Source organism: Anas platyrhynchos, chromosome 2, assembly GCF_047663525.1.
Source record: "Anas platyrhynchos isolate ZD024472 breed Pekin duck chromosome 2, IASCAAS_PekinDuck_T2T, whole genome shotgun sequence".
Taxonomy (NCBI): domain Eukaryota; kingdom Metazoa; phylum Chordata; class Aves; order Anseriformes; family Anatidae; genus Anas; species Anas platyrhynchos.
This window is the reverse complement of record NC_092588.1, coordinates 62924748-62950732: the sequence shown is the minus strand read 5'-3', so window position 1 is coordinate 62950732 and position 25985 is coordinate 62924748. Positions and strand designations below refer to the sequence as shown.

At 47.6% G+C, this 25985-nt stretch overlaps 1 protein-coding gene across 2 annotated transcripts in view; it reads right to left on the bottom strand.

The window, feature by feature from the left end:
• Nucleotides 1-25359, bottom strand: part of PARD6G (par-6 family cell polarity regulator gamma) — a 47400-nt gene extending 22041 nt beyond the window's left edge. The window contains exons 1-3 of one of the 2 annotated variants that reach the window (XM_072034851.1): nt 25154-25359; nt 17274-17496; nt 3334-3471 (exon numbers count right to left, since the gene is read on the bottom strand). In XM_072034851.1, the coding sequence (XP_071890952.1) occupies nt 3334-3471; nt 17274-17496; nt 25154-25225 (433 nt within the window). In that variant the 5' untranslated portion in view covers nt 25226-25359. The remainder of the gene's footprint in view (nt 1-3333; nt 3472-17273; nt 17497-25153) is intronic. The other variant, XM_027451865.3, reaches the window with a different exon arrangement.
• Nucleotides 25360-25985: the final 626 nt, after the last annotated feature.

The following is a 25985-nucleotide window of genomic DNA, read 5'->3' as shown; positions in this document are numbered from 1 at the left end:
CCTGAATGGAGCAGAGGACGGCCAACCACCACTGCAAGCAGCAAGACCCCTAGGAAGAGGTGAGATAAAGAAGATAATAAGAAAATAATTCAGTAATGGGAGAGCCCTTGTGATAAAACATGGCACCGAGCTGTGCGACTGTACCACAACACCAATGTGCCCAAGGGCTGAAGGAGCACGCCAAGGGCTGACGGAGCACGGACACATCCACCGTGGAGCTGCAGAACAAGACGGCCGGCGAGCCTGTAATGTGCTGCTCTCTCATGTCAGGAATGCCCGCGCATCCCAGCCACAAGGACACGGATAATTAATGGCTGGTTAATAGTCAGAACGGCTTCCCGAGCTTGCCAAGAAAGCCAAGCATGCAGTCTTATGAGCGTATGAGAGATGAGAGCCATTTACGACGCTGCACCCTTAGTTTGGATAAGGTTTTATGTATTGACTGTTCACAGAAGTCAAAAACGCTCCCTCCTCTCCCATCTTTGGAAATTTCAAACACAGGTGGGTGGGGAGGAGAGGAAGTAATACACTCTCCTTTCTTCCCATCTCTTAAAAAAGGTGAAAAAAAAGGGATTTACAGCTTTGGGGTTGCAAGCAAATACTTCCATGGTTGGTGTTGGGAACTGTATCTGGGAGTTCATAATCCAAGGGCAACAGCACTGCACAAGTTTACTTGCATTTTCCCGCTTGCCATTCATTTGTTACATGAGGCAAACAGTAGATTTGGACTTCAGAGGGCCAGAATAACACACATACTTAGATCAAGCATGTTTGAAAACAAAGTCACCCAGACACATGGAGGGCAAAGGGTCAGGAGATCCGCCTCTAAGAACAGAGGAGACTTCACCATGGGAGCTCTGCTGTATATTGAAACTGGGCTGTTTGGGAACAAAAAATGCCAGCGGTTCCAAATAGAGGACAAAGAAGCTGTCCTGTTATTTTGCTTCACCTGCTCGCATACAGGTAAGAAAGTTGCTCAGCCAGAAACTGGCAAACTTCAGCATACACAGGACATACTCCACTAACTCCTCCTGCACCTCACCGACATCAGAGAAGCACTGCCCGTGAGGAAAGCTAGCATTTCGCTTCTGGTGGCTCCAGTCTTCCTCACACTACCCTCTCTTACCCATTTCTGGAAAAAAGCAAGCCACTTTCCTATCCCTCCTCTCCACTTGACATTTAATTTTCTCTTACATACCTTTCAAAGCACTTAAATCTGGGCAAAACATTTTAAGATTGCAACAAAAGCATACACTGATTGTGAAAGGTGTGTGTGCATTTCTAAATAACTCTGCAGGAGCACACAACAGCTGAGGAAGCCTCTTACCACATACCACTTGTACAGGAGTTTGATATGCATGGACCTCAAGAGACCATTTAGTGCAATCCTCCACGGTGAGACACAAACCAATTATCTCCCGGGAAGGGAGAGCAGCGAGACGATGAGAAAAGGGCCCCTGGCAACCTTCCATGACAGCGTGAAAGGCAGCTATTTAAAAATACATATACGTATATCATCAAACCTGCTGTCAGAGAGCGTGAAAGTCTGCCACACGTCTCCACTGGAAAGCACGCGGTGCCTGCAGCCACAGAGGGCTGAGGTTTGCCATCATGGGGCAGTCTGTCCTGCTGCACCACCACGCTGGAGGTGGCCCCAGGTGGGCTCTCCGTAAGGCAATAGTACCGAGGGTGTCAACAATCAGACTAAAAGCTGGCAAGGTTTTTGTTTCACATGAGGCCTGGTCTCTTGCCACGGCACGTTGGGTGGGCTTTGGGTAAGCAGCTTCTGGTTTTATGCAGAAGGAATCCGGCTTGCGTGCTCTGACACTTCACGAGTGCCCTCCTGACCCAAACCAAGGCACAAGGACAAACATATCTAACAACTCCCAGTGCTTATACCCCACAGCAGCGTCAGACCTTTCTTCCTGCCTCGATTTGTCCATTTAACATGGGGAAAAATACAGAGGAAAAGTTTCATAAGCCTCTTCCTCTCGCTGCTCACCTCTGGACTTTTCCAAGCCTCTCTTTCCTGAGACAAAGGGTCAGGACACAACACACTGAACAGAGGCTCCCCTGTGCCAGATTGCTTTTCAGACGCCCATGTGCTGATTTTATTGATGAATGCACCCCACCACGTCAGTCGTTGCAGCACTTTTTTCTGAGATGTTCTCTAGGTCTGTCAGTGATAACGCGGGGCCAAAACTACTGAGCCAAGCAGCAGCTCTCACAGCAGCGGCCTGCCCCTCAATACAGGGGCTCAGAGGTAAAGGAGGAAGAGGACACCACACAGAGCTGGTGTAAAAGTAAAAAGTACTCAGGGTCTAAAAGTACAGTTTGGTCCTTCATTGTAAACTCCCTTTCAAAAAGGGATGCGACTTGTGGGAAGCTTTGGCAGAGAATGCAAATTCCTCCCCCTTCCCTCCCCTCCACTTTTATATGCCTCTAAGAGCTGTGAGCATTAGTCAAAACACTCCCGGGACTTTCATTTGCTGTCTCAGCTTAACAGACCCATACACCTTCACCCTCCCATGTACACATCCTCCCCAGTTTTCCCTTAAATCCACTTTGGGCAGCGTGAAGGCAGGCAGGGGCCATGCTTCTGGCACAAAGCACAACATGGCCGACCTGCTGCAACCCCTCACAGCACAGAAGAGTGGCTGGGAAAGGGGAGAGCAAGACACAAGGGCAACTGTGTGCTTTCCCTCTGACTGCTAATACTGAGTGGGAGTGTTTTTGTTCATTTCAAGGGCACAAAAACAATAAATTCTTATTAGCATGCATACTGTAATTCAAAGGCTTATGGGCCGTAGCGCAACAGCAAAGCGCAAGGCATTTCCAGGCAAAGAACTGCTGTAGAAAACTGAAGTAGAAAAGCTTCAGCAAGTAACTTTTCTTCCTTTTCAGAGGCAGATTTACCTCAACACACTGGCATTTCACCTCCTCCCTCCTTCACCCCAGTCGCTGATGCTCTTCTGACATGTCGCAAGGCTGATGGCAACTACTGTACCATTGTCCCCAGGTGGTCAGAAAAGTGACCCTAAAGGGCATGCCTTTGCTAGCTGTCACCTGGTGACCCTGCATGGTGCACAGATATGTATATTAACACTGCTAAAGAACCATTAATAGTACCTAATTCAAAGAAATTTAGGTGTAGTACACAGTGAGTACCTGCTTATAGTATCTACGAGTATCTGGTGGAGCCCCATGTAATTCCCCTCTTCCGCTTCCTCCCCCAAAAAAGGGCATAGCATAGGAAAAAAAAATAAATCTATATCTATGTATATATATACAAATAAAATATTTATACACACACACAGAGCTCTGTTAGCTTACCCCTGGAGCACCAAGGCCCAGGGCTATCCCATCCACTGCAGACGCGCCCACCCTGCTGCAGACACCAGGCATAGGAATCCGAGCTTGGCACCACGCTAACACAACTATGTGGCTTCTGGAGCAAAAGTGGTTCATGTCCTGCCAAGAGAGCACAGAGGGAGCCAAAATGCAATTGCCTGTACCAGGATCTGTGCAGCTAGGCCCGCAGATACTCCGCTCGGGTTTTCAGGTCTCAGATTTTCCTTGGTAACTGGGAGACCTGGAAGGCTTGCAGACCCACATCAGCAGTCAACCACAGGCTGTAGAAACAAGGCCTTTGCGAATAAAAGCGTAAAGCATTGCCAGAGCTAAATAGTGCAAGTGAAGCTGTACCTAACGGGGAGCATGTTAACTACGTTATAGCTTCTCGGGAATCACTGTGTTGGTCTTTGAAGCTACGAGCAACAACACGTGCCACAAGGCTGTCTCCCAGAGCCTGGCTGAAGGATACATCCCCTGCTACTTTAATTTTCTACTCCTTGAATTTTTCCTTGAAAGTCTCCACCCCCAAGGCTGCATTCCCATCTATCCGCCCCCAGGCACTGGGACTAAATTAAGCCAAAAAAAATCAAAGCCAGCTGATTATTTATTAAACAAACAGGATACATTTTGTCTTTGGTGGAATCGAACACTCCTGGTCACTGAAGACTTTAAGCTTTACTTTGGTGGGGTGGGGGGGAAGGAAGGAAGCGGTGTTTCACTTCAGGAGAGCACACTGAGAAGTCATTATTTTACCTAAAAGCCATCTGCCTACAAAATGAAGCTGTACAAGCACCTAAGACTTCACGAGCTACAAACACGCATCAATAACAGCACCCATCTTTCAGTGATAATAGCAGGCTTTGATCAAGTTTCATGAGACTAGCCCCACTCCCCTTAACACCATTTTCAACTCAACTCCTGTCAAACCCATCCCCTGCATCTGCCGATTAAAGGAAGAGGCAGAAATGAGAGTTACTGGGGGCACAGAGGGGGAGCTAGGGCGCTTTGTTTCTGTGCCAAATGTTCTACCAGCATGCAGAGAGGTCCCCACCAAACCGGGGCCAGCAACACGTGCAAATGAAGGAATGCCACAGTTATGTCGATGGAAAGGCATCCCTAATTTTTTCCAGAGAAGTTCTGAACACTTTGTTTCCTGTGGAAAAAAAAAAAAAAAGGGGGGGGGGGGGGAAGAAAAACACAAGCATTTGTCTAGAGACCTCCTAATCAGGAAACAGACAAGTCAGGTATTTCTAGAATGCTAATGAACGGAGCAGCATTTATCTGCTGTCTGCCACAGCTGGCATCATGGACTTGAGCATCTGAACTCCCTCCTGCTTTTATTCAAGTCAGAATTTGGAGACAGATCTTCTGCACGAAAACTAAACAATACACAAAGTCAGTTCCCAAATGGATACAGAAAGCCACATGTGGAGCTACAGGAAGACAGAGCTTAGAAACCACTTGCATCAGGAATTGTTTTCTTCTTTTGGTTGAGAGAAAGAGAAAACATATCCAAGACAAGAATGTGCAATAAAATCAGATTAAGGAATGTTAGTCACTCCTGGCTTCCCCTCAAAACAGAAGTCAAAGACTTTCCGCCATTCATTCACAAGACGTCTAAACATCGAGTTTGCTGAAAGGGGAGGGAAAAAAAAAAAAGGGTAAGAGTGAAAGGATGCGAAAAAAAAAAGTCACGGTTGCTCTTCTCAGCCTACTAATAAGCTCCCCTAAGAGCTTTTCCTTCGTCCAGATGCTAAATGCCAAAGCAATCCCTGCAGCATCAGCAGGCGCTGTGGTCAGGGCTGGGTCCCAGCCAGTCAAGAGTGCAAATTCAGTATTAAATGCATTCATACTTTCCCACTGAGACAAAGACTCAAAAGCCTAACCACTGCTCCATCCTTTGCGCTGCCTCTTCCCAGTTAAACCTCTTGATGTTGCTCCTAAACAAAAATATCCTGACTGCTTACATCCATGTTTATACAAGGAAGAGGTTCAGGGTCACGGGCTGGAGGAGCTGAGAAGAACAGGCACATTGCTGCAAACGTGTCCACTCTTCTTCGGATTTGGCTTAGGTACTCAGTGGCTTCGCTGTTGCAATTCAGCATCCACTTACACAAACACCAGTGCGGTCGCTGGAGAAAGGAGGATTGTAATTGAAACCACCAAAAATAACCATTGGCAGACAACACCTGTTATTTAGCACAGACCCCCTTCAGCGGTTTTCATGGTCATGATTCAGCAGACACAGTGGCAGCACTCCAATATAAGGTCTCTCTCCCCTTTCTGAGGAAGGACCACAGAGCTGCACAGAGCACTTTAGGAGGGGACCTCAAGCCCCCAGTTTACCCAATTTACCAGCACATTACATCCCAGCCACCGGAGAAAAATGCAGACTAGTGAAAATCCAGAGAATTTCGTTAAGCCTTTGTAAAGTCTCTCCCAGGGAACCCTTTCCCTGCAAGTAAAGTGGAGGTAGGCTGCTATTCCCACTAGCTGGTGAGTCAAACAACTTCATTAGGAAATGCTTGCTTAAGGCCAGGGTTGTTATTTGAGGTGCTGGTATCTCACCTCCCAGCAGAAGCTAGTGAACGTGCAAAAAAACTGGGGTGGTTTTTGTTTGTTTTGTTTTTAGATGAATGAAGATCATTTAAAAATTAAAGTTCTTCAAAGAGGGGCTGGCTGAAAAGCTTACTGAGTGGCTATGGACAGTGACATTGCTCTCCAGTTTTACCCCACAGAGCAACAGGGGGTAATGCATTTACCCTGGACTTCTTGTGCATATTTCTCTAATAAAGAAGGCAGAAATCCACTGTTTCCAGAGTCAAAATATAGTACTCCTTTCCTTCCTATAAATCAGCATTTCCAGAGAGAAGCACGCAGAATCCTCCAAATAAAGCTGGCAGAACTATTCTGCTCCTTGGGGTTTTTATAAGGTTTGGATTGAACTCGGCACCCCAGTTTTAATGGATAAGGAGACTCATTGGATCTGAAGTGTCCTTAAGACCCCAAAATATCACAAAGCACAGTTTATCAGGCCAGTGCAGAAGTTTTTCACTTACCTTTGAGTGGGATGGTAAGAAGGTAGGCATATAACTTGCCCACCACAAGAGAAAAAATAGGGGGAAAAAGAAAAAAGAAAGCCTACCTGCCTCGTGTTGTTGGGAAGGCAGAAGTCTGCACATCACAAAAGCTCACACGCATTATCACGGAGGTGACTATGTTACACGGGAGCAGCTAGTGGCAGTGACTGTGCCACCAGTGGCAGGCACACACACCACTTGTATGAACTGGGAACTTGGTAATCATCAGACTCACACCTTTGGTTTAAAATTATTCGTGTTTTAACCATATAAAAAACGTATTGTGGCAAAAGACCTAGGAAGCTAAATAACACAGAGAGTGTGAATCTGGAACTGGAGTCCTTACTGAGCCCGTTTTTTAAGTGTGAGTTAACAGCTGCATGGTGACAAGACCTCCTGAACTCTTCCTCCCTGCTGCTCTGAACCACGTGTGCCACTTCTGGCAGCTGTACATCGGGCCAGCTCGCAGAGCTATCTGCATGCACTGTAGACAGGCACCACGTTTGAGAGGAGAGGGACTCCTTCACGCATGGACCAATATCCATGGCACTTCGGGCAGGGTGAACACCTCCAGAAATACCTCTAACAGTGTTCCCTGCTGCTGTGAGTCCTCCTCAGCAGGGATGCAACTTCCGCTACTTATTTCTACGCACAAGCAGCTCAATGCAGGCAGCCTCTGGAGTGCCAGGAGGTCTGCGAGGCAGGGACACCTGGTTGCCAATGCGGACATAGAAGCACCTCCTTCACATCTCTGCTTCAGCTCTCCGGGGACGTCCACGTGGAGCCGACGGAAAGGCTGGGGCAGAGGCAGTACCACTTCTGAAGACCGATGGAGCTGGTAGCTGCGATCCTCCAAGATAAGCACCCACACCCATAAACCAGACCGACAGGACTCCGGAGGGAGCGTGCTACCCACGCACCGTGTGACACCCATCGGGGCAGAAAGGCACCCACACCGCGCTGCCGCTCCAGCACTTCCTCGTGATGCAACACGGCCCTGGGAACCCGGGACGCACCGCGTGAGAAGCAGGGTGTGGGACACAGCCGCCACGGACCGACCGAGCTACGGCGCTGGGAAAAAAACAAAAAACAAACAGGAAAACAAAAGGCAACACAAACAAAAATCCCAACCTACACACTCAGGAAGATGTTGCTGCACGGCTTTACTCCAGGCAGCCAGAGGGAGGGCTGGAAAATTGGTTTCAGGGATGCTCAAATACCATCTCTCGGCGTTGTCTGGGGCTGGCTGCTGGTGCAAGCCCACAGTTAGGCAGGTCTCTGTGCGCACTAGCAACATCCCTCCTGGTGCTTGCCAACACCACGCGCTTCCCAGCGATGATGCAGGTGGCTCGGACCCTTGCTGAGGGTCATCTGAGCAAAGGAAGACGCGGCTGTTGCAGCAAGCTGTTTCCTGCGATCTGCAGCCCGGGAGCTGGCTCCTGTGGCCAGCTGCTTCTGGGAACATTTCGGGGAGGGGACGTGGGTTTTGGGGCGCTGCCAAACCACTGTGCCCACAGCAGCATATGCTAAGCCACCGTGGATATCCAGCCAAGGCTTCTCTCAGTGCTCCCCCTCTGCTCTCCATCCCCCTCTGGATGACATGGCAAGCCACCTCAGAGTGCTCTGCGGCACAGGCACAGCAGAGATCTAGCACAGAACCTGGATAATGCCCCAGTTACTGCATTTCTTCATTACACTGCATGCCTCTGAGGTATGGTGAAGACAGCATGCAAGGCCTTCAACGCACAAGCTGCTTGAACTTCCACTCCAGGTGGGGCAAGCCAGTAACAGATCCCTGCAACCAACAGGTTTAATGCAAGAAAAGTTAAGGTCCCAAACTCTATGGTGTGACCAGAGCTGCCAGGTAATGCTGTCACATAACCTCTGAAGCCCCTCTGTTTTTTGAAATCAGCCAAAAAACGGGGAAGGGGAAGTTTCGCAATACTCTCATATACCTTTGCTTTCAACAGCAGAAGACACGAGACCTGGACAGAGGAGTGAAGCTAAACACAAAGTTTCCTGTTTTTCGTAATGATGGCCCAGTGCAAGGCCAGATACCTCCAAGAGGTCACAAAAGCACCAGCCACACCACTACTGAAGTCAACTAAAACAAAGAAGAACCTGATGTACCCCCAGGCTTGTCCTATTTACACAAGAAGAGGTGTTAGGCAGACCTAATGGAAATCATGACCAGCATTAGCTCAGTTACCCTTGCAAATGTAAAGCTCGCTAGCAGGTCATCAGCACTCTTTGCGCCTCAGTTATTATCTAGGGGGAACCCTTAGGACACAACCTTTGAGGTACAACAGCCCGATAAAAGAAGACACGATGTGGTTACCCACATGGAAAAGTTAACTCCCTCGTGAAGCAACCTAGCGGATGAAGAAGCAGCCTTTCAGCCACAACACTGAAGGATCCAGATTAGTTTAACACTGGAAACAAGAATCTCACGTTTTCTGAGAGGTCAAATCCACCATAAAGAGGTCCTCTGTAGCTGTAAAGATGATTCAGGCTTGAGGAGAGAGCACGTCCCAAGGGCTTGATGCACAAATGTTAAGTTGGCTCCTTGTAAGCTACCCTCTCCTCTCTAATACTCAGCCATACTCAGCCAGAGGTGGGTACAGAAAATCAATGATTACATTGCACACGTTCCCAGTGCACTTTTAAGTGAGCAAAAATAATGCGGGCATAACAAGACTGTCACATCTCCTGCTGATATTCTGTCTCAGCTAAGAACTGCTCTGAAACCAATGTGTGTGTCTATACACCTTTAGCTCCACTCTCTACTAAGGCACAACCCAGACCGGTTGTCATCAGCGTTCAACGAGATGTCAGAAGTGACAGACCTCCTCTCATCACACCTCCCTGGTACCTGTGGAGGACTAAAACAGGTTTAAGCCTTCTCAAATCCTCGTACCTCCACTTCAATAGAAGCAGCCGTGGTCACCTGCAGTGGAGGAGGAGGCAGAAACTCAGCCTCAGAGCCTGCTGCTGCTGGAGACCTTCCACAACTTCTTCGTGCTCGGACACTGCCTTCCACCAGCTCTCCAATTTTCACAGTGACCAGGAACTACAGAATTTCTTATCTACATTTATTTCACTGATGAATAAGTGTTCTCCTTCAAAGTCCCATGCTGCTTATTTTTAAATCCCCAACTTCTCTATTATTTCTAATCCAAAGGCACAAGCAGAGAACAAATAAATTTAAGACCCCGACTGCGGGCAGTTTTTCCTCACTAATTCTTATTCCCTTACCTGCTCTGTCACTGCTGCTCCACTGCTACTAACACTCTCCAAGCTTTCTTCTAATGCTTGGAATACCAGGCACCAGCACCTGTCTGTTTTTGCCCCACAAACACACTGGCCTTGCAGAACAAATCAAAACTAGGATAAGGAGCAGAAAGCAGAGAGCTGGAAAAGAAAAAAAAAAAAAACAGTAAGGGGGAGAAACCAGAGAGACAGAAAAAATACAGGAAAATGAAGGAGGGATTAAGGAGGAGGAGAGGAGTGGTGTGGACGTTGTTCATGTGAAGCTTTTAGAGGTTACTTGGTGTTAGGATATAGCAGGGGACTGAAGAGCAAGAACAGTGAAGTTTTCTAGGTTAATAGTTTCCTCAGTATTCCCCCAGGATTCTTTGCTACTCTAAACATAGCACAGAGGAAAAAATAAGATCCAAACAGCTCTTCGTTAGGGACAGGCTCAAGAAAGAGGTCTTTCAACTGTCCCCACACCACTTTCCCCCTTGGAACTGAATATCCTGAGTTCTGGTGCAGGTTTATTAAAGCTGGCAGTCACATTGGGGAAGCGCAATCCCAACACAGGCAGTGAGAAGACAAAAGAGGAGCTTTCACTTTTAAAAAGCATGTATTTTTGAGGTTTTGAGAGTTATATTTTCAATTAGGTAAGTTAGCTTTTCGATGCCTGCTATGAACAGCTCGCAGAAGCATCCAACCCCGCACACTTGCTTGCGGTGCAGGAGTGCACCCACCCATTAAGTTGTCAGAAGCCCTTTAGAGCACTTCAGAAATTCAACAGAAAGCCTCTTCCCAGCGGCCTGAATCCCGAGGTAACATAAGCATCTGTATTGTGCTATCTATCCTCCCTCGCCACATGAAAGCTGCTTTGAGCATGCGAGGTCTCTTCAGGTGAACTCCTGTGTCAAGAGGAGATTGGCAAGTGCCTTTCATCATTATCCGCACGCTGTCGTACTTGTTTCCATCATTTGGGAACGGAAATGACAGCTAGGCAGGACAGGAAAAAACCTGAGCCATGTGCAGGAAGCAGAATCTTGTATTTTGACTGCTAAGGTAGGGAAATATAAATAGTGGAAAATTCCCTCGCAGAGACCTCACCGGGAGAGGATCGTCTGACAAGCCTTCCTCTCCGATGTTTTTGTACGGTCAAGCCACCTGTTGGAGCAGCTTCACCATCTCAAATTAAAAGGGCCAGACCAAGGAAGAAAACAAGATCGTAACAGTACAAACAAGATGATAATTTTCCTGGAGACTGTCTTTGTGTAGACATCACTGGGAATAACTGGGGGAGTCCTGTCTTGTTTTTCTAAGCACTGTCACAGCAGCAATCTGCAACTGTAAGACAACACGCACGGCGGTGAGGAATGAAAGAAAAGACTGGTTATTTACTTGTTCTCACGTGGCTCACCAGCGAAAGCCAAGCATGGAGTTGTGTAGGGTTTCTTATTAAAGGCTGCACGAGCTTTCCCCGTAAATGAGTTCCTTCAGCCTAACTTCAGCTGAGCTTGTGGTGCCGGTGCCAGCTAAAGGCAATTTAAATGCAATCAGCTGTAGCAGTTACAGTATAATTTTTATTATTAATATGCTTTCATTATCAAGCTACTAAACTTTGCAACTAAAAGCAAGCCCCATGTAGCTTTAATACAGAAGTGCCACAAGTTTTTTCTGCCAGTTACAGCACAGCAGCATTTTCACAAGGCTTTTGCTCCCTCCCTAGCGTATGGTGCAGCTACCAACATTTATACAGCGCCCAGTGAAACCTTTACTGTAAAACACCGGTTTCAGATTTACTCCAGAAACCCAATTTGCAGGCAACGCAATTTCCACGTGCTCTCCTCGCCTATCACCTACAATTCTTGCTCACCACCTCTTCTGGCTGCAGATGAAAACCAAATATCCACGTACTCCAAAAAGGGAGTTTTTGAGGAGAGAAGCAGCCTTGTGCTGGCTCTGCTCAGCCACCAGGTATTGCTAACCATGCCAAAACCAAAATCCAGGGCTGTTTTGTGTTTATGTCTGACAAGCCAGATAAAACGTAATGCTTTCAAAGATGCTTAATAAAGTAGTTGAAAGATTACCCAGTCTCATCATTTGCACATGAAAGGTGGGGCAATGGAGCTCCAGTAATTTGTTGCCAGACTTCAGTGAAACAAACAGCTGCATTTTACTTATCTTCAGATATCAAAGGACTCGAGTGGGACAAAGATTACTTGGCTTAACAAGCAAAGACCCCTCCAGCTCAAACACAGAGATGTTTCTGAGAAAAATCATGAAAGGGTTTAAGCCCAGCAGCAATTCCTATTATATTAGCATGAGATCTACCACCCTTCCCTAATCTCGTCAAAGCTGAGGCAAGAAGCTTTTTCCTCCTTTTACAGTGCTTGCAGACTTTGGAAACAGGCAACGCTGCTGCTAACTGCTTCCTCCCAGGAAGCTGAGGCTTCGTGGCAACTTCAATCGGCCATCCTGCCCATCCCACGCTGGTGCCTCACAAGAACAACTGGTTTTCTGCCAAAGAGCTCTCTCAGAGAGCTCAGACACTGGGTCACACCCAAGCCAGGGCAGAGGAGACGCGGTGGCAGCCCTAGGACAGTTCGGAGAGCAGCAGAGCTGCATCTTCTGTTTCATCAATGAACTGCACCAAGTGCTACAGCAGTGGCTTCTCCTCCCTCCTCTTCTACAAGGGCATATAAGTCTCAAGCCACCTTCTCTGCACCCTTACCTTTAATTTTATTCCCTCTGATTTGCAGAAGAACATTTTGAAAATCTGCGCAGCCCAATCAAGTGCAAGACCAGAAGCAGTTCAGGATTCCCCTCCACATGTGCTGCTACCTGCTTTATCATTTAATATATCAGGTGCCTCTGAGAGCAGTAAAACCACCCTGCTCTTGTTCAGGACAGCCTTTCGAGGTGATAAAGTTAACGCCTGTGCTGTAAAATAAACAGGAAGGTTACTGAAGAACCAAAAAGACGTGGAAGACTTCAACTTTTCCTCTGGAAGCCTAAGCCGAGAGTTAAGGGTTTTAGATAGCTGAAAATAGGTTTAATTTTAGTTGCTGCCTCAAAGCCAGTTCTCATGTTTAACACATGTGGTTAGACAGCCAACCACCATTCCTGAGGATTATCTGCTTAGAGTATGAAAGACAATAAAACAACCCACCATCAGTTTTGCAGTCAGACCTGGGCACGATTCCCATTAGCACATTTTTATTTTAAAACTCATAGCTGTGATTGCTACGATTTTCTAAAACAAGACAGCTAAGCACAGATGTGGGTACCTCAAGCAGAACAGAACTTTGCCAGGTAAAAAAAAATAAAAATAAAAATAAAAACTGCAGAGCTATTTATCTGCTTCTGCACACAGAGAAGAAACTTTCTGCTGCATGGCACAGCAGTTTTAAACACATCAGTCACTGCACGCTGCAGAGGAAAATTAGCTTTTTCCAAACTCATTAAAATGAGCCAAATTCAAGGCCAGATCCAAAAGGCAGCCTGGTCAGCGCACATTTCTCCCTGTTGATTTTGGACTGAGCTTTAAGTGAGAACTGATGGTAGACAGCAGCGCTAACCACTCCAGGAGAAAAGCAAGGTCTGGTGTTCGATGTGCTGGTTTACTGTTACAGTAATAGGCTATTAAAATATAACTACAGAAGAGCAGACACTTAATAGCGAGTCTCTGAAGATGGGACTTAATGGCTTTTTACACACTATCAGTTTTCCAGACTGCAAAATACAAGACAATAAAGGTACTACAAGACACCAGCCTTCTCTAGCTTCAGGCCACCTCAATTAACAGCTGCAGTTCATTTGTGGCATTAACTAAATTATTATGTTAGGCCTTGTTCTGGTTAGCTTTATAGAGTGTTTTAGGTTTAGTTGCTCTGTTCGAATGCTCTTCAGCTTCTTAGGGCTTTCTTTTTCTTTTCTGTTCCCGTAGGAAGCCTGATACTTGGAAACATGCAGAAATACAGCTCCAGCATCTGACACTCCAGCTCTTCACCTGTTTCCTACCTGTAGGATACTGACATAACCATTCAAACCTTTAGGAAGCTTTAAAATGAATTGTATTAATGGAAAGACTGTGAGTTTGATCTGGATTCTGTTTTAGGCTTAATAAAGCTCCCCAACATCCATAGTTTACTGTTGTGTTTATGGAAGTTGCTTACGAACCACAGCAATACACCTGCTGATTCAGATTATCAGCAGCTGTACGCATGCAGCAGCAACAAGCACCATCTCAGTCCTTACACACAACACCTCCCAGAGCTCCTAACCTCACTAGGTTAAGCACACCATAGCTGGTATCTCAAGCAAAAGAGGGGAAATCTGGGATCTGTTGTCTCGTAGACCTTCACTTAAATCCTTATGATCTGCTCGCGAAGTCTGAGGAGTCATTTCAGGCAGGTTTACGATGAAGGAGTCATAATGCTTCTGCTGTTGGCCACTCCCTTCTGTTTCAGAGCCCCCAAAACAGCCTGATTTGAACACACTCTGCCTCCAGGAGACAGGCATTAAAACAAGATTTGACAGTAATGTCATTCCATTTAATCATAGAAGAAAAAATGTAATGCAGTCACACTATGTAATACTGACCCATTTGTTTTTTTTAGTTCGTTTCTACTTGAATTCCCAGCTTACATTTTCTTTTAATTTTTTCTGTATTAAGTACTGTGTCTCTCAAGAGCTTAAAACAGACACAGAACAAACGAAGTCTTGAAACACTGATGAAGAACTGCATCAACAGATAAGCCTTTCCTTCATGCAGGTCTTGGCCAGAGTACAAGAGCTCAGTTATTGTGGAGCAAGTCAAACACATCCATAATTCCTCGCATTGTTCTGAGGTCGCTGGTACATCCGTCCTTTCCCCACCAGCAGGCATCTTCCACGCAGGGTTCTGGGTATGTTTGACACCAGTCACAGCCAAGTGAGTAAATTCTTGGGCTGGAAGCATCAGCTGATATAAATCGCTATTGTGCTAATGAAGTCAAGAGCCACATCAGTTTACAACAGCTGAGGACACAGCCCATGCTGTAGCCTGGGAAAGCAAGTCGAAAGAAAACTGGCTTGTTTTTCTTTTTATAGCCTGCTTGTCTAATTAGGATTTTTATCTGCTTTGTAATTTGGTGTTGGAGGGGAGGGGGAAGGAAGAGCAACACATACTTTGTGCAGATGGATCACTACCAGCTATAAAAACTTGACTCAGCTGAGCGCGCTCAAATGTAACCCTCAGATGTCCCAGAGACCTCAAAACCCCAAAAAGCATCTGCAGTGATTGTCACAGGCACACTGGGAACAGCAAAGCCAGTTCTTAATAAAAAGGCTGGCTTATAAGCACTGACATTTCCCTGCGGGGAAGAGAGAATGGCTACTGTGATCCTGAAAATCTGGGGGCTCAGGTGTGGAAAATAAAATAAATAAATAAAATAAAAAAACAAGGACATAGATTAAGACAGCTATCCCGTACCTAGACACCAGCCTGGCAGGTGTATGGCTAGCCTCAGGACAAATGAGGGAAGTGCTTTTGAATTTAGGTGCAAGACTAAGCTCAGATTTAAAATAAAATAAATCAAACTAGCGAGTTGTTGCTTGGTTATTGTCCCCAGTTCTGTCCCCCTGGTAACAAACAGTTAAGCTGGTTTATCATCGTTATATAACCCCCTTGACAAGAGAAAGGATAGCCCAGCTATAAGCTGTGAGAACAGCCCAAATGACTAATCACGCAGCTGATAAGCAGCCCGCTCGGCTAGAAAAGGACCTCAGATTGGGCTACTCAGTTGTTCCACATCCACACGCTTCTGCCCAGTTTCCTCCCTGCTCCACAGCACTGCGGGAACAGCCTCTGGCAGCCACCCCCGAGGACTTCTCCTACGGAAGAGCAGCGATCTACAGCCCAGCGAGCCGCACAGCCCGTGCCCTGCAGCCTCCACTGAAGTCGGAGGACCGGCCTCGTGTTTTACTGGCATCCCCGTCGACTTAATTTCCCGCCTCCGCAGCCCGAGTTGAGGGTGTGAGCCGAAGCACAGCGGACACGCCGCATTCCCCAGGATGGCACAATGGTTTCCTGCTCGCTGGGAAAGGGGCTGCTCCCCTCCTTCTCCAGCAGAAGGACCAGCACCTCAGTCTGAAGAAAGGGAAAACTGTGTTTGTGTGTGCACGGGGCGGGGGTTTATGGTGGAGCACAGGAGGAAAAAACAAACAAGGTTTGATAAAATTTCAGCAACTCCTGCTATTTTTGAAGGGAACAATTTCTCCAAGTCTCTTCTCAAAAAAGGAAATGTACGAGGTGGTTTGGAAGCATCCACAAGCATTAGCCACAGGAGTCCTGTGTTAAAGGCGCCTTTTCCATTAAGGTTACAAGTTAGAAACCTCCCTGAGTAGCACACAATTTCCTGCTGAAGCAGAGGAGGGAGCATCTTCCCCACACGGAGCCAACAGTATTCTCTTACTCGCCTGCTTGTGTGACCACCAGTTTGGTGGCAATTCCTCTCCCAGTGCCACTAGGGATACTCAAGGCTTCCAGCGGTCTGCTCGGAGCAAGGACTGCTGCATTCGGAACAGGACTGATCCAGAGACACATGAATAAACTTGAGCTGATGCAGGCATGACAGTCATGCAAGCAATTTCTCATGACCTGACCCACCACGAACACTCACAAGCCCTAACAGGCGTTGCAGGAAAGAGATGTAATAGGACTTGTCACCCAGCTCGGTGTTTCCTGCACCAGAAAGGAGAGCTACCAACCCAAGTCCTCTTTCACAGATGTACCCACTCATCTGACAGACACACAAACAAAAGAAACTGGTCTGGATCCTCTTCTCCACTGCCCCCTCGAGCATTTATTTTCATCCAAAAGGAGGAGGCAGACAACATGTTCTGGATGGGGAGGGCCACACAGCTCTGCCTGTATCTGATGACACAGAAGCAAACCACAGGCTACACCAGCTCCTATCAGGGAGCAGGCTGGAGCCTCTTGCTAAATCCCCGTCAATACAAAAACGCACACAGCAGAGAGCCCAGCCCCAAAAAGCTACATGACTGTTCAAAGCCACAGATCAAGTCTCATTTCTGACTCTGCCACTGACCAGATTTTAATTCCAAACCCTGTGCTATAAATCGCTACCTGACTGCACACACTGTGGAGGCAGTGTTAACACAGCGCCGGGTTCCTCTGGGACTGAAGGAGTTCTGCAGGAAGACAACTCGTTATAAAAAGCAACCCTCGTCTGAAGCAACTGTCAGACACAGCCTTTAGGGGGAAGGCAGAGTCTACTTCCAGATATCTGCAATAAAAGCTTGACAAGAACAACGCAGTCACTCAAATCTGAAGTCACCTTGACATTCAGGCAACTCTGCCCAGCACTTGGCTGATGATTTCAAAAAGGGAAGAACCAGCACTCTTTTATTTAAGGACAGAGGAGAAATTATCACCATTCAGGTGTCTGAAAGAACAGCCTGCGACCCTGAGAAGTGGAAGGGGTCCCACATTCCTCTTGTGTCATCTCAGCCTTTAAATAAAGGCCACAGATCCGCTCTTCACCTTGTCCCAGCACTGGCCAAGGCACTGAAGTGAATTTTGTGTCTTACCTTGCCTTTGTATAAAAACCCTGAGCAGCGGATGGGCACTTGAAACGGCCTTGAAGAAGTTGTCATCGTTGTTAATGGGGAGGAGGTCTCCATGCACGTCAGCATATCCGATCATCACTTCCAGGTTGGCGATGTGGTGAATGTGGAGAATTAGTTTATAGAAGTCTTCAAACTTTCCCGGCTTGTAGCGGTCCAGGGAGAACCTTCTGAACTCTGCCCCAAACTGCAAGAGAAAACAACAAAGAGTTGCTATCACACGTCTTCACAGCCCAGAGCTCTAGTTTGACACTTGATCGTGGTACACATCTCTTTCTATGAGAAATACAGCCACGTATCAGTGCCTTCAAGTCTACAAATACCCTTTAAAGTCCTCCCATTAGAATAAAACCATGGCTACCAAGACACCACCCTGCTTGACAACAGGTATGCTCCCATGTGCCACCTTAATATTTAAAGCATATGCTTCCTTTTAAGTTGCCATCCCAGAGGATTTGCAGGATTTAGCTTTGAAGCTCCATCATTCACTACCATCATCTCGGGCATCCACAGAACCACTCTTTGAAGCAGAAGTGTTCACCCTACTGCTTTCAAAAGAAATTACTCAGCTATTCAAACCACCTTAATAAGAATTCTTTACACGTTTTCTATCAATACCACCAGGATCCCAACCACAAGACCTTTAAAGAAGTGTGGTATGCGAGCGCACAGGCTGCTATTAGCAAATTACACTCCCTCTCCATGCCCCCAGAATTTCCTTGTATTCATGTAGGATGAGGGAAGTTCTTATTTTAAATGAGTTTTTACAGGTTTAAACCTTCTGCCACTGCACCAGCTGTTATTCCTGAAGCTTCATAAGTGACTATTAAAAAAAAGAAGGGGGGTGGCACAAGATAATTGAAAATGTTTTATTTAAAATAACTTCATGTATTTAAGTCAGGAACTGATCGCAGAAAAGACTTCAGTTAGCTTTATCTCTGCTATCAGAAACCAAGCAGGCTACTAAGAGCAGGAGGAAACAATGAGATTCTCCAACCATGGGAATGAATGAAGTGAAACTTCATTCAATTTTTTTTTAGGCATGTAAGAGAAATCAGGCAGTTAAACTAGGTAGCTGAAATCATCCTTCTGGTACATTTCTTTCCATAGCTTAGATGGTTTAGTACTGGTAATCTACTGTTCACCAGCTGAAGCTCTACATCACGCTAACTCAGTCCCAAAGAACCATATCCATAAATCCATGCTTATCCAACATATACATAAAACCTCACTTAGAGGTTTGCAGTTGTTAAATCAAGTTACAAATGCAAGCCACTCTTCTGCTGAGACTAACAAAAGCCTGAATCATCACCAGGAACATCTTCGACCAGAAAAAAAAAAAAAAAAAAAAGCAAAGCCCTACTGGCTTTGGGTGCAAGCATGTTCTCAAATTACTTCTGCAGTTATGAAAATCCCACTCTTCAGCATCAAAGCCTAGTTGTGATCATCTGAAAGCCTGTTTAGGCAAACTATGCCGCTTGTTTGTGATACTGACGGCTGGTTCCAGTTTGGATTTCAATTCGGGATGCCCATCCAAAGGCACAAAAGCTGAGCAACCCACAGCTGGTTCCAATGGAGGAGAAACAGTCCCTCTTTGTCCTCCACCCCCTGCTCCTCTCCAAAAAAAAAATAAAAATCCGAGCGACAACTTTTTAAACCAACAGAAAGCTGACGTAGTTTTCAAATAGAAATATCTTAAAGCTTTCTTTCTCATGGATTCAAAAGAGAAGAAGCTATCTTCCCGTGACAAGCATAGCACCTACATGGCAAACCCAAGAGGCAGGAACAATATCTCTGGAGGCTTCAGCTCCTGCCTGGCAGGAGCGTGGGGTTCCTTTAGGCACCACGGCATCGTGCCAGGCTATGTGCCCTGGTAAATGTTCGTTTGTAGGAAAACACGGAGCCTCTTCAAAAGGGATTTTGGCAGATAGCGCAGCTGATGCCGTGTTGTTTAAAGGTTAGTCCTGCTGCAGTCCTGGCGTAGCTGATGAGTTTACCCAGGGCAGCAGCCACTGTCAGCGGGGCTTTTCAGAAGAGGAACAAAATGCTTCAGCACTGACCGTTCATTCATCCTCCCTAATGAGGCTGATAGCGAGTATCGCGGTGATAATAGGTTTCGCAGTGCCACACGGCTCAGGACCCGGTGCTCTGCATTGTATTCAGCCGGGATTTCAAGATAACCCCTGCCACGGATCTTCCAGAAACTACAGATTCAATGAGGGCTTTGCCAAGACAGCCAAGACGACCGTCTGCTTTCCTGAGCCATAAACAATGTTCATCCTTCGTGTATCACTCGAAAGGCAGAGACACAAGGACTGGCGTCTGCCAACAGCCTCTGCCAGAACAATACTGTGTTACGCCGCCTGACAAACCAACAGCTTTAACAAGCCGATTAGCCCTCCATCATGAAGTAAATCACTCCGACCTATTTATCTAATGCAAATACGGCACCCCCTTATTGCAGGAGTCAGAGGGCAGGAGGGTCCGAGGGAACTTAAAGAGAATTTAGCCTGACAGAGCTCATCGTGACTGAAGGGAAAAGAAATTCAGAAAGAAATTCTGGGTGCAGCAGGGAGGGCAGAAGAGAGGATGGGGGAGAGGAAGGATCAGGATTTTGAGGTTTGTTTACCTCGAGGGCTGCTGTTCTGTAGAAATAAAAGGGAAGAGGTCTCTGCCAGCAAAACAGACCTTTTGTTCTTTTTGAAAAAGGTTAAGTTTCAGAAATTTTACAGGGTGGAAAACAGAAGCGCTATGTTCAGGAGGTGCCATCCCTCTAGCTCATTGCTGGAGTCGAGTTTAGGCTATTGTAATAAGAAGACATCAAAGGGCAACATTTAGCAATAAACATGAATTACATTAGCCACCTACTTCTCCCATGGAGTATCGGGGACAGAAAGAAAAACAAACACTCCTAGCCTCGCAGACTGTAATTTCTGCCTACCTGCGAGCTCCTCAGACTGAGGCAGACCTGATCAGGGTGAGAAGGAGCAGACGCGAGGTAAATGGATTTGTGCCGGGTTTTTTCAGCTGGGACTTGAGCTCTGCTGCCACACCTCTGTCTGTACCTTGCTGTTCCCTTTCTCCCCTCTCCATGTCTCCCCCAGCACTCCTTCGTGCTGTTCCCAGTCCCACAGCGACTGTCTCTGGAGCCCTGACAGGGACCAGGAGCCCGGGAGGAAGGGAGAGGGATGGCCCCGGGCTGGGTGGCCCTTAGAGGCAGGGAATGGCTCAGAAGGAAGGTTTCATCCTCAACTTCTGGCCTGCATCGTAAATGTAATTAGGGACGAGCAATCCGTCCATGGAAGTGTTTCTCGGCTACCAAGAGCCCCGATTAAGCACCCGCAAAGCCTCTTACAGAGGCGTGATAAGGGACTACTGAGGACAGCACTATTCATTGCCCCCCGAAAAACTCCTTAGAGGTGGCTGGCCCAGCAGCCTGCCGGACCCACAGAGCCTCCGCAGGTATTTTAACCTCGGAGAGGAGACATTCCTTTCTGGCTCCGCCTGTAAGCAGCTTTTCAGCTTCACAGGGCACCTCAGCAAATTAAAGGCCCCTTGCTTAGTGCCCTTTAGGGCTGTTTCAGTGTGCCCAGGCTCAAATTCAGAAGCCGACTCCAAAAGACAGACTTGTTGGGTGAAGTTTCGAGCAGGTCAGAAACTCCCGAGCCATTAGGATAAGAGTGGCTACGAAAGCAAAGCTGGAGGTGGGATCCATCAGAAGAAGGAACAGAGCAAGCACAAGACCTCTTAAGAGGTTAATGTTTACAGCCCGACATCTTCCTCCTGACACGTTTTGCAAAAATCCCGAGTGACTCAAGCCGATATTGCTGTGGCATATTGCCTTCATTTGCGAGGGGAAGCACTGCGGTTTTCTCAGTCCGTGCCACATTTGGTTTGCATACAATCCATGTTTTGAAGCTCAAAACCAGCGGTTACCATCAGCCGGTCACAGGGCTTTTCTCCGCAGTTATTTTCCTGGTGTTCTAGGTATGGCAAGCATGATCCGAACTGGGAAGAAACTAAAGTACTGCTTAGAAACTTAAATAGACGACATCTTTTTAAACCTAGAGGACATCAAAACAGTTTTGAGGAGTGCAACACATGGAAAACATGTCTTGAACTGCAGAAGGCCTGCATGACTTTCAGGGTTAGAGTGAAATCACACAAAGTACAAGAGGCTGGAAAAGATGATCTGTAGACCTCTCTCACTTGGTTAACACCAGGCAGAGGAGAAGCAGAGCTTTACAAACGCTTTGCAGGGGACTGGTAAAGGCAAGTTTGCTCTTACCATTAATGGTAAAGGTAAAACACCGCTTGGTGTCACACATTTCAAGGTAAGAGCTGCAGTGTCACGTGTATGTGCAACATCACTAAGGTTACCTGAACTGCATCAGCAACTTCTGGAGGGAAAAAAAAGGGGCATTTCAGGTTAAAACGGCTATTTTTAACCTTCTGATATGAAGCATGATGACCTGTACACCAGACAAGGCACCCACAAGGTGTTTGGCTGTTACTCCAACCAAGCAGGTGGGAAGAGACTTGTGTGTGAGTCAGGAGATGCTTCAGCATGTCCAAGGCCCAAAGACACCATTTTACCTGTGAGGCACTTCTAAAAGCACAGGGCACAGCTGACCCCAAGCATGCCCTCTGTCTTCAAGGACCACACCACTGTCACATCTATATCCTGTACCCATGGAAATATGACCAAAAGTTTATTCAAAATCCAGTAGCAGCACTCAGCCGAACACCACCACTTACTGGAACAGGGAAGAAACAGGATGGGAGGAGAGAGCACAAGAAATATGGTTATAGTTAACTGGATGTATTTATCTTAATGGGTTTGTTTATAGTAGAAGGATGTTAGTCATATTGTTAACTTGTAAATCAGTTGTTAATACAAGAAAATATGACACTATTAATGTGGCAGAAATGCCACAATCTACCACCGAGTATCCAAAATTGCACTTGAGTCAGGTAGCTGTGCTTTTATAATCCTCAGCCATTACTGAAAGTTTTCATTCTTGAAGAAGGTTTAGCAACTAAACAAGAGTGTGGTTTTTTTTAAAGGACTATTTTTGGAGGGAACCAAGAGTCCTTTTGAAAATCTGAAAGTTAATTCGTGCTGGTATATACACCTTACAGGGAATAATGTAGTAGAAGGGAAAAAAAATAATTCTGCACTGCTTTTAAGCCAGAAACATAACACTGTCAGCTTTAAAATGCAAAAACTCCCCCACAACCAAGTCAGAGAGCTACCATTTAAAGGCCTGAGGGAATCTCATACCTCTACCACTCCAGAGCATCCAAGTGACTGGAAAAGAAGTGTACACTTCAGCTGAGTTACCCTCCTATTCGTAAAGCTACACATGCAATTGAGAAAATCATCTCTCTATTTTTCACTTGATCGGAGGAGGGTGAGGTAAAATTGACTGCATGGAGCTAATTAAAGAGGAAGCCTCAGCATTAATGTACGGTAATTTTCGTTTTTTAAGTTTTTGTTCTTCTGGAAGGTTACTCATGGAGAGAGGGGCCTTCAACCTCTCTGCAGAGCTAGAGAGAGAAGATGAAAACAGGGCTGCAATCTCCTGCCAGCATGCCAGATTCTCAGTAAAACAAACAAAAATCCCCACACGCTGCTTGCTCTGGAGTTCTTGGTAAAGAGGAGGGAAAGAGTCATCTGGAAACCTTTTTCAGAGATTAGAGGTAATTTCTTCAAAGGGAACAGACACTCGCTCCTCTTGTCACCAGGCTGGGGAAGGGAGCCATGGAGCACTAGGCACATGAGAATACACAGTTGTTTTAAGCCAGCAAGATAATGTGCCTTCAGATCCTGCCTAAACGGGCTGAAACATTTATTCTGAGCTATGCAGACAACACCTAGATAACAACCGAGCTTCTAATTCACTCTGTTGAGAAAGACTCGGGAAGAGAAAAGGGATAAGATATAATTACAATTCAATTATTATTTTCCTATGACATGTGCCAATTTCTAAGCAGGTTTCTCTTTCTCCTTCCGCTCTCCCATCCAGCAATAAGCTCTTAAGTGTTTTGATTATAAGGCCGGCTTTCAGGGGAGGAGACAGGCAGGGAGAAAGCACAGAGCCTGAAGGAAGATGACTGCTTCAAGCAGAAGACTATTGCAATTACAATTACTGCCATGCTTGAGAACAAATGCACGCAGAGGGCTCGTGCTCCAACTTCACCTTCAGCACCTACTGCAGCACAATGAGCAGGAGACTCAGGAAGCACCTTCCATTTGCCCAGAGGAAAAAGCTGACCTGGCATACACCAAGAAGCACTACAGAGAGCCACAAAACTAGTCTTTTGGCAAAGATTTGGAGCCAGGGAATATGTCACTCCGAATGCTCCCACTGGGAGAATCACAAGGCATCAAAATATCTATGGACAGAGGTATCGGGAGCAGCCACATCCTTTAGGGCCCCATGCCCAGCTGGAGTGATGGGTGAGGCTCGGTCCAAGAGAGGTACAAGTCCATTTGCACCAGCTGTAATCCCATCACACACGAAGCTCACACCGTGCAAGAAAGACGCTGATAAATCAGAGCTGGCTGCCAGGATGCTCCTTCCCTTTGTATTCATTTACGTTTTAAAGTAATCCCCTGACACGCATCAGAAATCACGAGATTTAAGGCTACCGGGGACTGCCAAAGAAGTGTCTCATCCGGGCTGGTACTGAGAACCTCACAATCTCCCTCCTTCCAGTAACTAAGGGCACTTTTAAGAACTTTCCTTTGAAGGAGAGAAATAAAATCCAGGTACAGCTAATCCTCAACGAGCCTGGAAAAAGTTCGGCCAGTTTTTAAGAGGCGCCACATCTGCCTGGTGACCAACGCGCTGCACCAGCTGCTTGGCTGCTTACCCTTACGGGGGAACCACCCAGCTACGGTAAGATCCTGTCAAAAACATCTAAATGATTAAAAAAATCACGTTTTCAGGCCATCACCCACCGGACTGCCCACTGATAATATCACACACAGGGTTCCCTTATGCCTGTGCAGGAGGGAAGGGGCTGCTCCAAAGCAGCACCCTTGCACCTTGAGGGGCTCCTCCATGCTGGGGGAGAGTCCAGAGACCCCAGACCCCAATCCCCTGTCCCCGGGGGCTGCCCAGCAGGGCTGTGGGGCCGGGCTTGGCGGCGGGTGGGTGCCCAGGCGAGCTCTGGGACTCAACTTTCTCGTTCTGGGGCAGGCTGGGACAGGCCTGGCGCTTACCAAACAGCGCAGCCCAGGGCTGGGGGGGCTGGATACCGACAGCAGCACGACAGCTCGCTGGGTTTATTGCTGATTTCGGTTTAATTTTATTTTGTATTATTTTATTTTATTTTCCCTGCTCGTTTCTCCAGGTCCATCCGATCTGTTGCCATGTCCAGAGGCTGGCTCCGAGACCACCGGTGCGGGACGAGGTGGCTGTAGGGTCACCAGCCCCACCAGGGCACGATGCTCCCACAGGCAGGATGCCCCCCACATGGCCCCTTACCACCAGCTGTCCCCTAAACCCCTTTAACCCCCCAAACCAGCCCTCCCCACACCTGGAGCTCACCCTCCGCTTAAAAACTCGCTCCCAGCTCGTGGCACAGGACCCCATTGCCGCCCGTGGGGGCTCCCTAAAAGCTGCAGTCGCCCCCTTTCCCCCCCCAGCCGGCCACATTTGGGGTTTTTCCCCGAGGCAGCGCGGGGGGCGCTTTCCCGACCGCCCGGGCACGCCGAGCGCTGGGGGTGCGGGCGGTGAAACAAAAGATCGAGCGGCGGCGGTGCTGGTGGTGGTGTGGCGCCCGCCCGCCCCGCTCCGCTCTGCTCCGGTCCCCGCTGCCGCCGCTGCTCTCACCTTGCTCTTCACTTCCACGGCGCTGCACTCCAGGTAGCGCAGAGTCTGGGACTTGTTGAAGCTCCGGTTCATCTTCCCGGCGCCGCGGCCGCCCCGCAGGATCGCCTCCCGGGGCCGCCGCCGCTGCCAGCCCCGAGCCCTCCCGCCCCGCGCGCGCGGCCGGCGGACAACGGCGGGGCGGGGGCGGGGACGCGCCCCAGGCCACGCCCCCTTTGCGGCCAGACCACGCCCACCGCACCACAAGCCACGCCCACTCGCCGCTAAGCCACGCCCCCTTCGAGTCTTAGCCCCGCCCCCGCCCCCTCAGTGGCTGCGCCCCCCTCAAAATGGCAGCCTGGCAGCCGGGGGGGGGGGGGGGGGGGCGGGTGTAGTCGTTCTGCGGTTGGACTTTGTAGTTTCAATAAATAAAATCAAAGTTTCATACATTTTTTTCAATAAATTGTAACCTTATTTGAAGTGAGTCTGGTGGTTATTGAGCGTGTTTGGCTATCTCGTGCTCCTTCCAGAGAGTGCAAAAGCTCCGCCGCCATCCCACCTGTATTAACAAACCCCTTCCCCACTAATAACGCCTGCCCGGCTGTCCGTGACCACAGGGGAATCCCAAAATGTGAACCAAAAAAACACAAATACTAATGATAACCTACATCCGTGCTGGGTTCATACTGAACACAAACCCATTTCCCAAAGCAGGACCCCACGAGCTGAGGGGACATCACTCGCCCTACCCCATCCACCACATGCATACCCGGCCCTCTCCTCATCTGCCCCATCTTTGAAGCTGCTTCAACAAAATTCCCTCTCCTGTTGCTGTTCCTCAGCTGATCGCTTTTTC